The 16,140-nt window shown below is 47.3% G+C and overlaps 1 protein-coding gene across 1 annotated transcript in view; it reads right to left on the reverse strand.

Annotated features, from left to right (window-relative positions):
* The window catches only part of ABTB2 (ankyrin repeat and BTB (POZ) domain containing 2), a 120,139-nt gene that overhangs the window by 688 nt on the left and 103,311 nt on the right, over nucleotides 1-16,140 (reverse strand). The window contains exons 5-16 of the mRNA XM_008947636.1: nucleotides 15,201-15,366; nucleotides 12,962-13,051; nucleotides 12,415-12,516; nucleotides 10,584-10,680; nucleotides 9,223-9,358; nucleotides 7,266-7,492; nucleotides 6,362-6,540; nucleotides 5,147-5,252; nucleotides 4,930-5,032; nucleotides 4,183-4,273; nucleotides 2,358-2,426; nucleotides 1,387-1,500 (exon numbers count right to left, since the gene is read on the reverse strand). Of these exons, the coding sequence (XP_008945884.1) occupies nucleotides 1,387-1,500; nucleotides 2,358-2,426; nucleotides 4,183-4,273; nucleotides 4,930-5,032; nucleotides 5,147-5,252; nucleotides 6,362-6,540; nucleotides 7,266-7,492; nucleotides 9,223-9,358; nucleotides 10,584-10,680; nucleotides 12,415-12,516; nucleotides 12,962-13,051; nucleotides 15,201-15,366 (1,480 nt within the window). The remainder of the gene's footprint in view (nucleotides 1-1,386; nucleotides 1,501-2,357; nucleotides 2,427-4,182; nucleotides 4,274-4,929; nucleotides 5,033-5,146; nucleotides 5,253-6,361; nucleotides 6,541-7,265; nucleotides 7,493-9,222; nucleotides 9,359-10,583; nucleotides 10,681-12,414; nucleotides 12,517-12,961; nucleotides 13,052-15,200; nucleotides 15,367-16,140) is intronic.

Genomic DNA, 16,140 nt, shown 5'->3' on the forward strand with positions numbered 1-16,140 from the left:
TGCCCACGCGGCTGGGGGGGGCAGCCCAGGCTGGGGGGGGCTCCTGGCCAGCTTTTCATCCACCAGCACCCCAGACATGCCTGAACCTTTTCTCATTTCTAATTCTTTTCCCTTCTCAACCAGCAAAAGGACAGTAATAACAGTGGAAAAGCACTGAAGGTAGGACCAGGGATGGCCGATGATTTTCTTGGTGCTTTTTGCAGGCACAGTTGCGAGCAGAGAGCATTTGAGCTTCTTCTAATTCCTTCCCCTGCTGGCCTGCTGTTGGCAGAGCCACTGCACTCCAGTCTGGCTCTTCGAGGAGCAGAGCAGCTGGCTGATGAAGTGGCCAAGATACCTGTTTCGCTGTGCAGGAGGGGAGGGAGCTCCTGTGCTCAGCTGCCAGATGGTGTGTGCAGCTCGTGGCAGTACGAGTACAGACTGTAGGATAGGAGCCCAACTCCTAGAAAAAGGAGCTGAATGTAGGAAAATGGGGATGTTGCACTTCTGAAACACATAAGGTGGATTTCTGGCTGTGATCTGGTTCCCTTTGCTTCAGAACCGTGGGGGAAGCTCAGCAGGAGGAGGACAATAGAATTCAGGTTGCTCAAGCTCAGTATTAAAAAGCACTGTGCACACAGATCCCCATTTTTGGCAATTTAATGCAAATGGTGATTTAAGGAAAAGTACTTGAAGGCCAGGATGGAATGGTCCCTTCCCCCTCTCCACCACTGCTTGCTGTTAAATTTCAGGTCCTGCTAGAAACCAGCCTGAGTTCCATGGGGAAAAAAAAAATGGCCCAGTGTGAGAGTCAGGAATGGCAAAGGATGAGTTTGACAGGACACACAAAGCAAACGTGTGCACTGTTCTCAGCCCGTGGTGTAAGCCTGCCTGTCTTCAAGGGACCTGACCCTGCAAGCTCCCAGAAATAGCAAAGTATTTATGATTTTCTGGATAACGTGGGCTGTTTGCTATCAAGGTGGTTATCTGTCTCACACAGCCGAGTTCATGCTGGTTCTGCAGCTGTAAAGAATGTATTTTGGCAGTGGGGGTGCTGGGGGAGTGTTCACCTCTTTGCTGCTGTCCCATGATCAGTGGCCCCTGCTGCTCCCAGGCTCTGAGTCTCTGGGGCTTTGCTGACCTTGCTGGACCAGCCTGCTGAGACCCTCCCCCTGCTCTGCAGGGATCTCCTGTGCATCTCACCCACGATCACTCTGGACCAGAAAACACACTGGGGCTGTGTAGGACTTCACGGGCTGGAGCCTGGACACAGCTCCTGCCTGGTGGCTGTGGTGGGGGTGGAGCTCCCAGCGCAGCAGGTGCCCGCTGTGCCCGCTGGATTTCGGTCCCAGAAGGAGGCTGCAGGAGGCACACGTGCCCCTCGCTGGCACCCTCCCTGGCACACACCTTGGCGTACTTGTAGATGTTCACAGAGTTCTCCAGGCTGATCGTCTGGGCACAGAGGATTTCACAGTGTCTCTGGAGGCCGTCCAGCTGGAACAGGCTGGCAGCCGACAACAGCTAGCGGGGAGAAGAGAGAAGCTATCTGAGATCATGAGCCTTGAGAGGCTTTTAGGGAGGGGAAATGGACACAACTGATGATTTCCTCTCTGGACAAGCTCCTGTTTGAACGGCTGAGTGCTCATGAAAGAGCAGAAAGGCCACTCCACACCTAGCTAACGTGACAGATTTCCCCTCTTAGCAAAGGCTTGTTCCTCCTGCAGGAAGTGTATTTGTGCTACCTTCTGTCACCATGATGTAGAGCTCTGGACTGCTCAAAACTCCCTTTCCTCAGGACAAAAAAAAGAGAAAAATAGTTGTGTATAGTCTTAGCTGCAAGCTTTAATTTCACCAGACTACCTGTGACTGAGCAGCATGATCACAAAAAGGCCTGTTAGTAATGGGGAAGTGCTCCTAGTCCAACCTGTGCAGCCCCACCACCAGCTCTCCAGAAGTTCAGCTTCAACTCGGTCCTTTCTTTACGATCTCCAGCCCTTTGGTGGCCTGCTGTGGGCACCAGAGCTGCTGAATCAGCTGCACCTTTTCTGTGCCCCACCAAAAGTGCAGCACACCTGCCTCCTTCTGGGACAGAGGGATGTGGTGGTGCAAAGGAGGCTGCCACCCAACTCTGGGTACCAAAAGTGCTGTAGTATCTTCCCTTGCTGCTGTTCCCTCCACCCCCAGCACCTCATGGATGTAATAAACCATAACTGATAGTTCTTATTTCCAAGCAAATGTGTTTTGAGACTTTAAGCTCATTTCAAAGTGTTAAGTATGCTCCTGGATTGGCAGCTTGCTGTTAGCTCCTGGATTTCGCCGTTCGAGCTCTGTTTATGCCCCAAGTGCACTTGGCAAGACTTAGAAGAAAACACTCTCACCTCTAAGATATCAGCAGTGGGAATTTCCATAGATTCTGTTCCTCCATAGTATAAATACTGCATCAGCATCTGCAATGGGAAGAAGGCCAGGCACGAAACTGTTATCACTGAGCTCACGTGGGGCTGTGCAGGGCTGAGCTCCTGAGTCGGGGGGCTCTCGCCTCTCTGCTTGGCTTGGTTTGTTTTTTCCCCCTAGTGTTGTAAATCTGCTGCTTTCTAATGTTCTTTTCTTCCTCGGGCTCTGAAAAGGGCCCTGTTGAGGATTTTAGGCTGGGGGTGAAAGGGTGTCTCTGAGCAACAAAGACGTCCCTGACAAACGGCTCCTTGGCTGTGCTGGTGTAAAGCCTCAGAGGCTGGTCCCACGCGGAGCTGCCAGCACTGAAACCACCATGCGTGTGTCTCGGGGACCTCCCAGCCACTTGCTTCCCCTGCTGTGCTTCTAATCAGCTCCCAGCCCCCCATCAGGGCCGGAGGAAAAGGCCTAATTGTTTGCAGGGAGAGCCAGAGGCAGCTTCTGCTCTTTGATCTACATGTGCACGCCCCCAGCTAAACCGGTGCTGTCTTATCTAGGGAAGGACTAGATTTGGAGTTGGGAAGAGAAGCTTTTGAGCCCTGGGTGCTGTGTAAGCAGGTGTGGGGCTGTGTGCTGGGCTTCCCGTTTCTAACAGTTGTGGTAACAAAGCTAAGCTTCTACTTTTAAAATTGCCTTATTTGTATGACAGAGTTACAGGGGAGCAAAGCTGCTTTCCAGCAGAGCCCTGAGCAGAACAGATCTCTGGCGGCTCAGCATCCTCCACGGACCAAAACAGGGACTGCTGTAGAAAGCCATCATCTCCTTAACTCATTTTATTTACCATCCAATTGTTTAATTCCATGAAGTATTTCACTGTTTGGATTTATTGCTGTCCCTAGTGAAGCAAAAGTTTATCTTTAGAAACCTTTTGGTGTCAAAATGTTGTTAAGGAGGCTTGTTTCAATGTACTTGACAGGTCATGGGCTGAGCTGGCAAATTTGGATGTCATCTGTCCAACACAAAACTCGTTTAGCCCTTTCAGGTAGAACAAAGATATTCTTATGGTCGACTCCACTCCCTCTACCTGAGGTGAAGGTACTGCTGACCAACAGCTTCTGCTGTTTTGTTTGCTTAGAAAAAGAGAAAAAGGAGAAAAACACAACCCTGCAGTGAAACAGTTAAGCATTCTGTTCTGCACTTCAGATTCCCCTGTTCTGAACCTTTCTTCCAAATTTGATCTGCAGGTCTGGAAAGCTGGAGTAACTTAACTATCACATTTCACTGACTTGTTTCTTTTCCTTTGGGTGTGTGTTAAGTAACCTGCTTTCTCTCCATCATGAAAGAACCTCCCTTAGGTGCATTAAATACGGAAATGTCATTAAAGCAAAGTGCAGTTTTCAGTTTTGAGCCTTTCTTGAAAGGGACACAACTGATTTCTCATCATCTGATTTGAATTACTACAAATCCTGGCAGTCCACCTGCTGTAAGTTTACTTTTTGCTTAGCACAGCATGAAAATCATGCCTTAAAAAGTATGAAAATGGTGTCTTAAAAGTACAAAACTACTTTCCATAGAAGACTAGTTTCTCCTGCTTTACAGAGAAGTCAGCTGCTTAGTAAGAAAATAAGAATCTAGGCTGGGGGGTGCTGTCTGAAGGTTGATCCTCACCTAAAATCACTCCTAAAATACGGTGTGTTGAATTGAACCTCTCTCTCTTTGTAAACTATTTGTGATATGAAGCCTCAGCCCTTGGAGCTTCCAAGTATGTGAGAAGATGAAAAGAGTAAAGTAAAGGTGGAGTAAGTTCCATACCTTGAAAATACTGTATTTCATATCACTGATTTCAACAGTCTTGCTGCCGTGGCCATCATGTTCTGTTTTATTGGTCATTAGTGTCTTAAACCTGAGAATGGTTTTAACAGATTCCAGTATTAATGCTTCACATATTCATTAGCTATTGACAAACAGCCTGAGCAAAGGGGAATAAAAATCCTTCCCTGTGCTGGTCTGCAAGTTGGAAATTGAAATGTTTTGTTCAGTTTAATGACAATTAGCTTAAAACTTCAAGGACAGCTTCACCTGTAAATTGCTTGGGTCTGATCCAGTCCCACCCTCTGATAATTGCAAAACACTGTTAGAAAGCCAGGAACAGAGAAAGAAACTAGTAACTGGAAGTGTCCCAGGTCAGGGGAGAGATTTCCAGGAAACCTGGAGCAAGTCTCTGGCTAGCAGAGAGGGGGAATGGGAAGGCAGGGAGTGGATGGGTGTCTATACTCCAACTCCTGCACAGGATTTTAGGGGCATTACTGGTTAGTTATGTCAACAGAGCTCTGGGAATCTCTAACATATACTAAGTGTGGCTAGAAAAAACTCATCTTTGCTCTCTGACTATTAAGAGCAGCAGAGAAGATGTGGCTTGGTGCTGCAGACCTGAGCGATGGTCTGTGCTCTGTGTCCTCAGCAGCTGCCTCACTGCAAGGAGTGAGTGAGAGCATCACTCAGATGAGCCACTAAAGGGCCCAATCTTCCTTTAACACAGAGCTGGGGAAAGTAACTCACCTGTTAGATGCAGTAACCAGCAGGACTTTGTGTGCATAAAATAGCTTTCCTTCCACTAAGAAAGTTACATCAGACATTTCTTTATTGTTTAGGAAGTGAGGATCTGTTAGGGTAGGGGGAGAAAAAAAGAAGGTAAATATTTTTGAAACTGCAGATGCTTTGAAAAAGAAAGAAAAAGTCAGAAGCATGTGGTTCATGGCTTAAGTGAGGCTCTTACCCAGGCGAGCTGGCAGTGCCTTTCGGAGTTCGGGGATGCTGGGTATGGGGCTGCTGCCGTAGCAGTGGGTGAAGATGGAAGCAAGCTGCTGATTGAGAGAGTCATTCTGTAAGGAGGATGAACAGGGGTCGTCAGTCAGCACTTGCTGCTGAGCAGGTTTCAAATGATCTGAACAAGAGTGCTCTGACAAATCCTTTAGCAACTGTTCAAGGGCCAACCTCTGTCGAGGGAGAACAAATCCATCAGCAAGAGCTCATCCCACCACTTCTCTGTGAGAGGTGAGCCCACCAGAGTGTTCTCAGCAAGACTGGATTCATTATTACAGAACCCCAGCATGGTGGAGGTTGGAAGAGACCTGTGGAGATCATCTCGTCAGCTCAGCCACAGCAGGGTGCCCAGGATCATGTCCATGCATGTTTGGAATCTCTCCAGAGAAGGAGACTCCACAACTTCTCTGGGCAGCTGCTCCAGGCTCGGGCACCCTCACAGGAAAGCTCATTGTCAGATACCAAGTTCTGATTCCTAGTTTGCAGTTTGTTTTAGTTAGCCAGTTGTAACTCCTGCTTTTAATTTAAAGGACCAGTACAATGACCACTTGGGGAGGTCTCAAGAGCCGTCTATACTGCCCAGCTTCCCCTGTGTGTGCATGTCTAATGTCTTCAGTGTGCAGTCAGAAGGCAGCAGATATCCCCCTCTTGACATGGACAGCAACTGCCCCTTGGGAGAGAGCCTGGTAGAGACAGGGGCAACTTATCTGCAAAAGGGGACAGCTAAACTATGTGCCAGGGATCAAATCTGTGCTAGAAATGCCCTGAAAAGCAAGGATCAACAGTCACAAGCAACCTTTAAGGCAAAGAAAAAAGCAGAAGGAAAATGTTGCTGAACAAAAGCATTTTTCAGAAAACTTCTAGAAGATACTGTTGAGAGAACCTGAACTGCTTGGTCCTGTACTGGTAACTCTTCTCTCTTGCATTCATGTGGTTTCAAAGCCAGTTGCTGAACTGGACTTTAACAGAAGGGATTTCACTCCAGTGGAAATTCCTGTCTTCAGTGTGAGCACTGCTTCTGAATTTAGATAGCTGCTGCTGGGGCCTCTGTCACCCTGTAACTCACTGGGGCTTTCAGAGGCATTCCCTGGTTCCTGTTCTGCACCACCTCGGGCAACAGCAAACAACAAACACTCGCTTTTGATACTGTTACAAAACTAATCCTTACTTTGCTGGTTTTGAGGATGTCAAACATGAGCTGCAGCCCTTCATTAACCAGCTCTTCGTTGTAGTCCTCTTCTTTGATGGTGACGAACTCCCGCAGGAGGCTCTGCACGACCGAGTAGCGGGACTGGCAGAAGGTCGTCCGCAGAGACTCGATCCACACGTGGAGTTTCCATGGGACTCCTGTGGCAAAAAGGACAGTGAAAGAGGATGATGTGCTGAAGTACCTGTGAGTAAGACTGTCCTATTGCTGTTACTAACGTGTTGCAGCACATCTTTACGTACATCCTAACAGCAGATAGGTTTTTGGCTGGATATTAGAGATGAGTGAACAGGGTCATTGACAGATTGACTTAGCTACAGCTGCAAGGGGTTGGGACTAGGACCCCAAGCTGGAACTTTCTGTTGATTGTTAAGGACCAGAGACCTCCCACTGTGTATTTAGCTTCATGATTACTCAGAACTACAAAACAAATTTGAACTGAACTCGCAAGAACGCCTAAAGCTACACAAACATGAAGCACACAAAGCTTCTCTTCCCTACTTTTAGACCAGATCTGTTCTTGCACCTTAAACCATTTAATCTCTGATGTTATCTTTGGTTTTGAGACCAGCCTCTTTAATGGTGAAGTTTAGGTGTCAGAGTGGCTGGCAGAGACATAGCCCTGGCTTTTAATACATGGGAACAAAGGATCCAGCCAAAACTGAGGGACACCCCAGGTCAGCAGGGATTTGAAAAAAAACTCATGAGGAGCCTTAAACACTTCATTTCAATGAGACAGCTGGTTCCCATAAGCTTGGGACAACTTTGCAGTTGCAGTTACAGTTTTTTACCTCCAAGTGAAAGGGGCAGAGGAAGAAGCTTTTCACACTTTAAATGTGCAGAGTGGTTAAAATAAACACCTTACCAAGTGCCCTGAGCTCCATGGTGATGTCGACGTAGCCGTGCTCAGCACTGTAATACATGGCCTCCTGCAGAGCCTTCATCCGGGTCTTGCAGAGCTTGACCTGCCCCTCGCTGGAGCTGCCCTGGCTGGAGGTGTCACTCTCCACTCCCTCAGCCAAAATCTCCTCCAGAGAGAGGACATCACTCTTCAGCTGCTGGGGCTGGGTCAGGAGCTTGCGCAGAACGTTCCTGAGGAGGAACAAGAGGTATCACTTCTTCATTAATGAAACAAAAACAGTTTCAGGCAGGACTGTGGTGAGTTTAGGGATCTGGCTTAGTAAATAATAATGGAGCAGCATTTCAACCACTCCTCCCATCCTCTCCCACATGCCAGTAATTGATGCCCTGGTAGCAAGAAGATGGACTATGCTCCTGCCCCTTGCTACCAGGGCATGTTTCAGAGTGTCAGGGCAAACTGGCTTTTATTCCAGTCCATACTTTGGCACAGAAAAGTGTTTCCTTCTGCCAGCCCTGAGCGTGGTGGCATCTTAAGCTCTGAAGTGAGATTTCCCAGAGTGTCTGGTAGAACCCTTTCTGGTTCCCCAAATGACCATCTTCAAGCACTGTCACCTTGTTTTAGTCAGACCCACTTCCTGTACCAGCAAGTAGAAACCATAAAAAAATGATAGTTCTGCATGACCAAAACCCAGGGAGAATTTTTTGTTTGTTTGGAATGTCACACAGCAGTTGCAAGAAAGAGGCTTTCCTGTTTGTGTCCAGCCACTTTGGAAAGCTCAAATCCTTGGTGTCCTCCCAGACAGCTGGAGCCACCTGCAGCAGTTCCCCATCCCACCAGGTCCACCCCAGTGCTGAGCTGTGACGTTGCACTGCCACTAGCTGGTGCCCCCACACCACCGGCTGTGACTAAACCCAGGTAATTCTGTGCCTTAGGATCACCCTGGGAGAACAAGCCTGGAATTCCACAGCTGGCACAGTCAGATGGTGCATGAGACTGTGGGAGGGGAAGGGAACTGGGAACAGAACCGTGGCTGTGTCACTTCACACTGTAAATAACTGCAGTTTGGGTCTCCTCTGAGCTTGGGATATTTTTCCTGGTGTGTCCAGATGTGATGTACCTGGAGGTGCAGGGTTGGCACTGCTGTGTTCAGGCAAGGTACCTACTACTTAGTGTGCTACTGGCAGGGTCAGAGCTGTACAGGTGAGACCCCGTGGGCACCTCTCAGCCCATCTACAGGGGCACTTTCAGGGCTGTTTTAGTTGGTTTCTTACACTAACATTTTCTTCTGGGTGAGTTTGTAATGTTGTACTAATAAATAACTATCCTGAAAACGGGGTGGGCTTTTCAGCATTTTAATGACTGATCTCTTGTTTGGCCATCCAAAAACCAGAGATGCAGTCAGCCAAATTCTGCCATGGGTTATTTTTGCCACGTTGATGTGATTAGGCTCCATCTCAGAACACGAACCACAATCTCATAACCTACCCATAGGTGGAACTCAGTCTGCTCACACGTGGCCTGGAACCAGCTCCTGCTCACTCAGAGTGCTGCAGAGCTGGGCCAGCAAGTGGGAGGAGAAGCAAAAACCAAAGAAAGATCTTTCTGTTGTATTTTGTGCTTCTGACTAAAATATAATCCCTTTCTGTTATCAAAGTTATAATGACACTTTATAATGCAAGTTTTGCATCATTTTTGATCAGCAACTACCAGTTTAAAGGGTCTTTCAGTTCTTCAGAATGCTCAAAAGGCACAACCTAACTCTGAATTGGAACAGCCTGAGAAACTACAACACTGAAAGGAAGACAAAGGTTGCTCTCAGAGAGTCTTAACACCATCTTCTGAACAGCCCAGGCAGGGAACTGGGTAAAAGATCTGTAATATGAAGCCACATCAGAATAGCTACAGTGATAGCCTTAAAGCAAAAAAAAAAAGCCTCTGCAGAACAGGAAGGGAGCTCTACCTGTGCCCGTGTGCAGCTGAGTGACTGAAGCAATTCATATCTTCGTGCAGCGAGGGGGACATCCCGTTGACCTCCAGCATGCTCAGGAGGGGGTCAGCACCCCGGCTCAGCAGCAGGCTGACCAGCTCGTAGTTCCCTAGGGAAAAAAATCAACAGAAACATGATGATTCCATGTCTCCTACCTCTCTGATGAAAGCTTGTAACAGGACTGGGAACAGACCTGCAACTTCTAAGCTACCAAGTAAGAGTTTCAGAGCACCTGCAAGAGTGTGTTGGGCTTTGTAACACCTCAGAAACCCAGTCACAAAGCACTTAAATTACCTAATAATGCTCAACTAGAGAATAATAACACACAAAAAAGAATTAAACTGGTCTGGCACTCCCAGTACACCCCAGCAGAGACATATGCCACCAGTTTAACTAGGGTCAGAGTCTTGGCTCTCCAGTTGGTTGATGAAGGAAGCAGAGAAGGCCAGACAGGAGCTGCTCTCTGCTGTGCCTGCTGACCACAGCTTTGTAAAACCACCCTGTGGAGAAGTGTGTTGGTGTGGTCCAGGTCCAGCCAGGCCTCCTCTCCACCATTTCCATTAGAGGGAGTAGTGACTGGTGGCAAGAGACCCCAGCACAAGGAGGAGCTTCACTGGCAGGGAAGGAGGCCTTTTTTTTCCCTTCAGTAGAGCTCAGAGCAGAGCAAGCCAGAGACTTGTCTTCATAAATGCAGAAAAATGAAGCAGAAAGAAACAAAGTAAAAACAGTTAGAGGTGAAAAGCATTGGAAAACAACAGGTACTTTTAGGCCAGCACAGACTTGTTCACAGAATGCTAACCACTTCTTCCTGACAGGTAGCAGAAATGCAGAATTTGACTTGTATTTATAGAATTAATACAACAAATGTCTTTACATAGCAGTTATTTTTCCCCAGGCTGAATTTAAACTTGTTAATTTTTGCATCTGGAAGATATTTAGATCCAAGACGTGCCTAGACTAGAGAGTAGCTGGTTCATGTTTCTTGACAGTGCCCTGTGCAAAGGAGTTTGTTCAGGCAGCTGGCAGGAGGTGAGTGTTGGGACTGGCTGCAAAAGCCAACCCTCATTTAGTGCCCATCAAGCTCTTGCCACACGTGACAGTTGTTAGTCACTGTCAACCCAGATGGGGCTCCTACTACTGTTTTAGATGTGGGGAAAAAAAAACCCTGACTTTTCAGCAGCCAGCTCCCTGTGCTGCCCACTTGCTATCTTCACTGAGCCGTGGTCCCTCAGAAGGCAGTGCAGAGTGACTCCTAACGTGTTTCCCCCTCCCTGGACCCCCGTGGGAACTGGCTGTGGTTATTCTGCAGTGTCCTGAGGCTGCCCTGAGCTCACCTGCTGCTGAAGCCAGCTGAAGAGGGGTCTCAGCATAGTTGTCTTCTCCGCTGTTAACCGCAGAGCCCTCAACGTGGGCACCAGCATCCAAGAGCAGCTGCAGGAGACACATGAAGGACAAGGAGCTGAGAACAGAGCAATTCAGAAAGACAAAACAGAAGAGGCTTGTCCAGGAGATTCACTGTGAAGAGTTTGTGCACACAGAGGGACCATCTCAAAGGCTAAATATCTATTACAAGGCAAATTTCTCTTGCATTTCCTAGAACGTCAGTGTAGAGTTTTCTATTTTCTTTTGCTTTACTGTGCTTTCCCTGTTGAGGTTATGCTGGAAAGGTGCTCAGCTGGCAGCCTGAGGAACATCACCTCTTTTGTTTTGTTTTGTTTTTTTTTTAACCTCTTTTATGAACGTGATTTTGCAATTGTAATTTCCCAGCTCCAAAGAGCTCTGCAGTCAGAGCTTCCCATCTGATTTAGTTCCACAGGAAACAGGGCTCCTCCAGGGAACTAGCCCTGCAGGCCAAATATCCCTCTTGCTCTCCCAGGCCCTGTGGAGCTGGCGTAAGGAGACCCTGGCAAGCTCCAGCAGTTTGCCACACACAGAACCTGCTTTTGTTGAACACATCGAGCTGCTGACAGGGAAATCCTCCCCCCTGCAGGTGAAGGGGAGGAGGTTAGAAAGTGATGGGGACCTTCCATGGGCAGGCAGGGCTGGCAGACAGCACTGGGGCTCCCAGGGCAATGCTTGCAGGTGCAGAGTGGTGGGCGCTGCTCCTCTCCCAGGGCAGGGAGGACAAGCCCAGCCCGTGGCTGCAGCACCAGCACTGCTGGTGGTTCCTCCACTGCTTGGGCAGCCCAGCTGGCTGCACTGCACAATAGTGGCACAGCTGAACATCAGCCATCAGTTAGTGGTGGCCTTGGCCCAAACAGCATCCACAGTCACATTTTTATTATAAAACTCCTTGTGCAGCACAGCCGTTGGTTTGTTCCCTCTTGAGCTCTTCTGTGCAAGCACCACAGGGTAGACCATAACTGGAGAGGTGGTTTGATACACCCAAAACCTGACATCTGCCCTTGTAATAATAGTTGCTGAATGAAAAAAAAATTCATGTCATCTTTAGAAGTTTTAACCAAAATAAAGAAACCCTGTGGGTAAAATGCAGCCCAACAGGAGCTTTAATATACTTGGCTACATCTCCTGGGAGAACCAGGCTCTTATCCCCCATGTAAATGAAGGCTGTCCAACCTTTGTAAAACCAAAGGCTGCCCCTGGATTTGCCAGGGGGAATGGAGACTTTGCAATTATTTACAAATGTACACAAACAAAAAAATGAGTGTTCAGCCTCCCCTTTGCTTACTGATGTATTTTTTTTCCCCTTTGAGCAGAAGGTAAATTAACTCCACCAGTGATTGACTGTGTGCTGTGATCAGTTTTGAATTCCTCTCAAGGCTCAGGGGAGGATTTCCAGGATTCCACCCCATTCCACTGCCCCCTGCATCGATTCCCCAGAAAAGGGAGTGGGGAGGATGCGAGAGGCTCAACTCCCACGACAGCTTCATGCAACTCTGAAGGATTATAAAGAAGTTACAGATCATTTGCCACCATTAGAGCAGAAATCAGCACACACTCAGTTATTACATATGTAAATTCATACCCCAATTAACATCTAATGTCAGACAGCATCCTGAACAAGCCATCTACCTGTAACCACTCTACATGAAGCACTAGTTAAATACTAAAGAACTGACTGTGCCAACACGGAAACCAAAGAAAAATAACCTCCTGTGTTCTGTTCCAAGTCCCTCCGTGGCTCCTGGAGAAAGTCCTGCTTACCTGAACGACGGAGATGTGCCCGTGTAACACAGCAAAGGTGAGGGCTGTCCAGTGCCTGCTGTCGGGGTGCACTGAAGGGTATCGTGGGGAGGCACTGGGAACCTGGCAGAGAGAAACCAGGCAGATATTACCCACTGCAGTCTGTCTACCATCAGCTTTAGACTTCTACACTACTGGCTTTTTTCAAGTGACAGCCCCTGGGAACGGTCACTTAGGCCGTTTAGAGAGCGCTGCCAGCACCAGTCACTCCGTCCAGTCCCCTGGGCCTTTTTAATGGGCTTATTGGTTTCTCCAAGTGGCAGCTCTTTCAGGAGGCCCCTTCGCCCCCACTGTGCCTATTAGACTTGCCAATGCCAATCATAATTGCAGTGCTCCGAGAGGTTTTGAAGGTTTCCCTCCCCCTCCCAAATCCCTGAAGCAATGACTTCTGAAAGAAGCGGCTTGCTCAGAAGCTCCCAGAGATGAAGCCTTCAGTTGCTAGGAGAGATTTCATAACCTGGTAGTTTACAGATGAATAGTTATGAGGTGAGGATCCTCTATTACTCACTGGTATATCTAAATTTGCTCCAGCATCTATAAGCATTTGGACCATGGCCTCATCTCCAGCAGCACAGGCGTACATCAGTGGGGTCATACCCTTCAGGAAGAAGGAAAACAAAAGTTATTATCTCTGTACACCTATCAGCAGTGAAACTGTCACAGACACAGTACTTTGAGCCTTAACATACAGAAGAGCACGTGTGCAGGGACAGCACCTGTGTGCATCCAAAGCATTCCAGGTTCTAGCAGAGTGGGAACAAAGCACCTGTATTGCAAAGTGATGTGGGCAAAACATCAGGGGACGAGACTGCAAGAATACAAAAGGGATCCCTGAAAACCCCAGCTGTGTGTTGTCCACAGTTCTTCAGCTTTCTCAGGGCTGCCAAAAAAGAAATGCCTTTTCTTGGATCATTTGTGGCCAGATGAACCAAAAGCAGAAAACAACACAAAAACGTGCAAGATTAATTCATTTGGCAACTTATCCCCATTTCTAAAATCCTATCTGCCACAATATTTCAGCATTTCAATCCCATAAATCTCTCTCTACTCAACCAGCAAACCATGACAGCTCAGAGATGAATTATGAGAGAAATGAGCCTTAATTATGGAGCTCATTCCAGAAGTGGCCAAGGACAGAAAGGAAACAGCCCAGTAAAATCCATTCCTGCCCAGCAATCCTGCAGCTTCCCCCTCCTCCTTAATTATTGTGAGCATGCAAAGTTTTCACAGGCAGCTCCTCTGCTGCTCACTGTATAATGATAGAGCTTCCCCTTCAGAGAGGGACGTGGCACACAGAATTACATCTCACACTGAGGGGTTCTGTTGGTGCATCTGCACACATCTTTTCAAGCAGCCACAGTTCCAAGCTGCCTGCACTTGAGGCAGTCACACACGTTTGCAAAGATGTTCTGGGGACAGACTCAAGTTCCTAAAGATACATTCTGAATTCTCTCCCTCTCTTTAAAAGTACCTCCATGCACATACATGTAGAAGTGGGTCTGCACACACACCTCAGTGCTGGACATGCCCACCTTCTGGGAGTGGTGAAATGAGACCAGAAATAAGTGACAGCACAAAGTCCTCACATTTTCCACTGAGTTGTAAGTGGCAGGTCTTCATAGCACAACTCTGCCACCTTTGTCACCTGAATAAAAGCAGTATTGAAGGCACCCTTGATGTGATACCCCACCTCTGTCACCACAGAGCTCCTGACACTGAATATGTGAATAAGGCAACCACACACCTCAATATAAGCTCATGGAGGAGCAGTTGCTATCCATAACTGAGTACACATTCAGTCTTCCTTTAAAACTGCAGGATGGTGGAAAGCACCATGGCAGATGCACCAGTGTCAGAATTTGGTCTGAAATCTGACTGCAGTAAAATGCTGCCTGTGAGGAAACCTCTCTACTCCAACGTAACTCCTTCCTCCTGCTAAATGCCCTGGTATTTCTGAGACATAACAGCTCGTTCTCACTGTGACAGCTGTAACAAGGGTTTATTTGGGAGAGGTGGGATTTTTTTTTTAATTAAAAGCTAATTCAATGTGCTGAAGGATGCCCCAGAGAACAGATTCTGCTGTCACTTGATGAGACTGACAGCAGAAGCAGCTGAAGACTCCTCAGACTACCACATCCTTGTGGTTCAATGTAGCTGAGCAAGGAACAGGTCAGAATGAAAGAAAAAATAGACCCATCAGCATGATGGACTTTCAGCAAAGTGAATACTGACGGATGCCAAAGCCACTGGGGTTCTTGGTGCTGGTTTTTCACATGTCAGACTGTACTGAGCCCACGTACCTCACTTCACACCTGGCAGCCATCAGACAGAAACACCTTTTGGTCACTCCTCGCTGACCCAGACTGAGTTGGGGCTGCTGGACCAGAAGAGTGTGTCACTGGCAACAACCACTTTGCTTTGACATTGTCTCAGTGTTAAAGACAACATCAGGCTTTCCATTCTCAGCCAGCAAATTAACCTGTCTTCATCAGTGCTCGGGAGAGGCCGCCCAAGGAACAGACCCACATTCCAGCTGATAAAGAAACAATCCACTCTGGGCTTTGACTGGCTTTTGGGGTTGGGTTTTTTGTGTGTTTTTAAGGGATACATTTTCAGACCAAAACACAAGCTAGCGTTAGAAAAGCCCTGGAGAGGTCCTAACACAACCTCAGGTATTGATTTGCCACATGGAAAGGAACCTGAAAGTTGTTCACAGAAAGAATTCGTGTGGGTTTTTTTTGGCAAACCTGATCATCCATGGTGTTAACCCCATCAGGTCCCAGTGCATCGATTGCTTGATTGATCAGATCTGTCCTCCCACAGTTCAGCATTCGGAAACCCAGATCCTGCTGGAATTTTTCAGTAGCAGCCTTAGCATCCAGTCTCCGGAAGGAACTAAAGCAGCACTCAGGTCTGTGAAAGACAAAACAATTTCTGGATTTATTTTTTCTTACTGACTGTGATGGTTTTACCTATTGTGTACCTTTCCCCACTGCCTGATCTTTTCTGAAAAATCTGGCTAACTTCACTCACACTGGAGATGGAAGTTTGAGTTCTTAGAAAAACACAGTAACTTAATGTAAACACTGCAAAAACAATTTTAAAAGGTGTCCGAGTGGAGTCAGCGCCCTCCTCCAAGGGAAGGGCAGGAAGAAATCCTTATTCCTTGCCAAGAATAGTAGTTTCCAGCCAGCCCCTCACTACAGGGGTAGCTCTGGAGCAGGCACTGCTTCCACTACATCTTACCCAGCAAAAGGAGAAGGGGGACACTAGAATATACCTGAGGGCTGCTGCAACAGTGAGGTTGTGGTGGTGGGACCAGTGTCACAGTCTTCTCACAAAATAAAACCAACAAAAAAACCCCAACAAATGAAAACTCTGTTGTTTTAAATAGTTAGTTGTTTACATTTTGGATATCGTGTTTGTTTTTTCCTGCTTGTTATAGGATAGTCCATCAAACATACACAAAAACACACTGCAAGGAGGAGAAAGAGCTGGAAAGTGTGTCTAATAAAATACCAGTGTAGCTGTAGGATAAGACAATTATGGTGTCTATCAGACTGGCTATTATTTTGATATAAAAGACATTTCTGATAGAAGGTAATAATCCTGGAAAAGCAAATCAAAATTTAAAAAAGATCTGAAATCAGAATCAAATTTAAGTAGTGGAACATTCTCAGCTTGTTT

This window comes from Merops nubicus, unplaced genomic scaffold (genome assembly GCF_000691845.1).
Source record: "Merops nubicus isolate BGI_N331 unplaced genomic scaffold, ASM69184v1 scaffold8259, whole genome shotgun sequence".
NCBI classification, from domain to species: domain Eukaryota; kingdom Metazoa; phylum Chordata; class Aves; order Coraciiformes; family Meropidae; genus Merops; species Merops nubicus.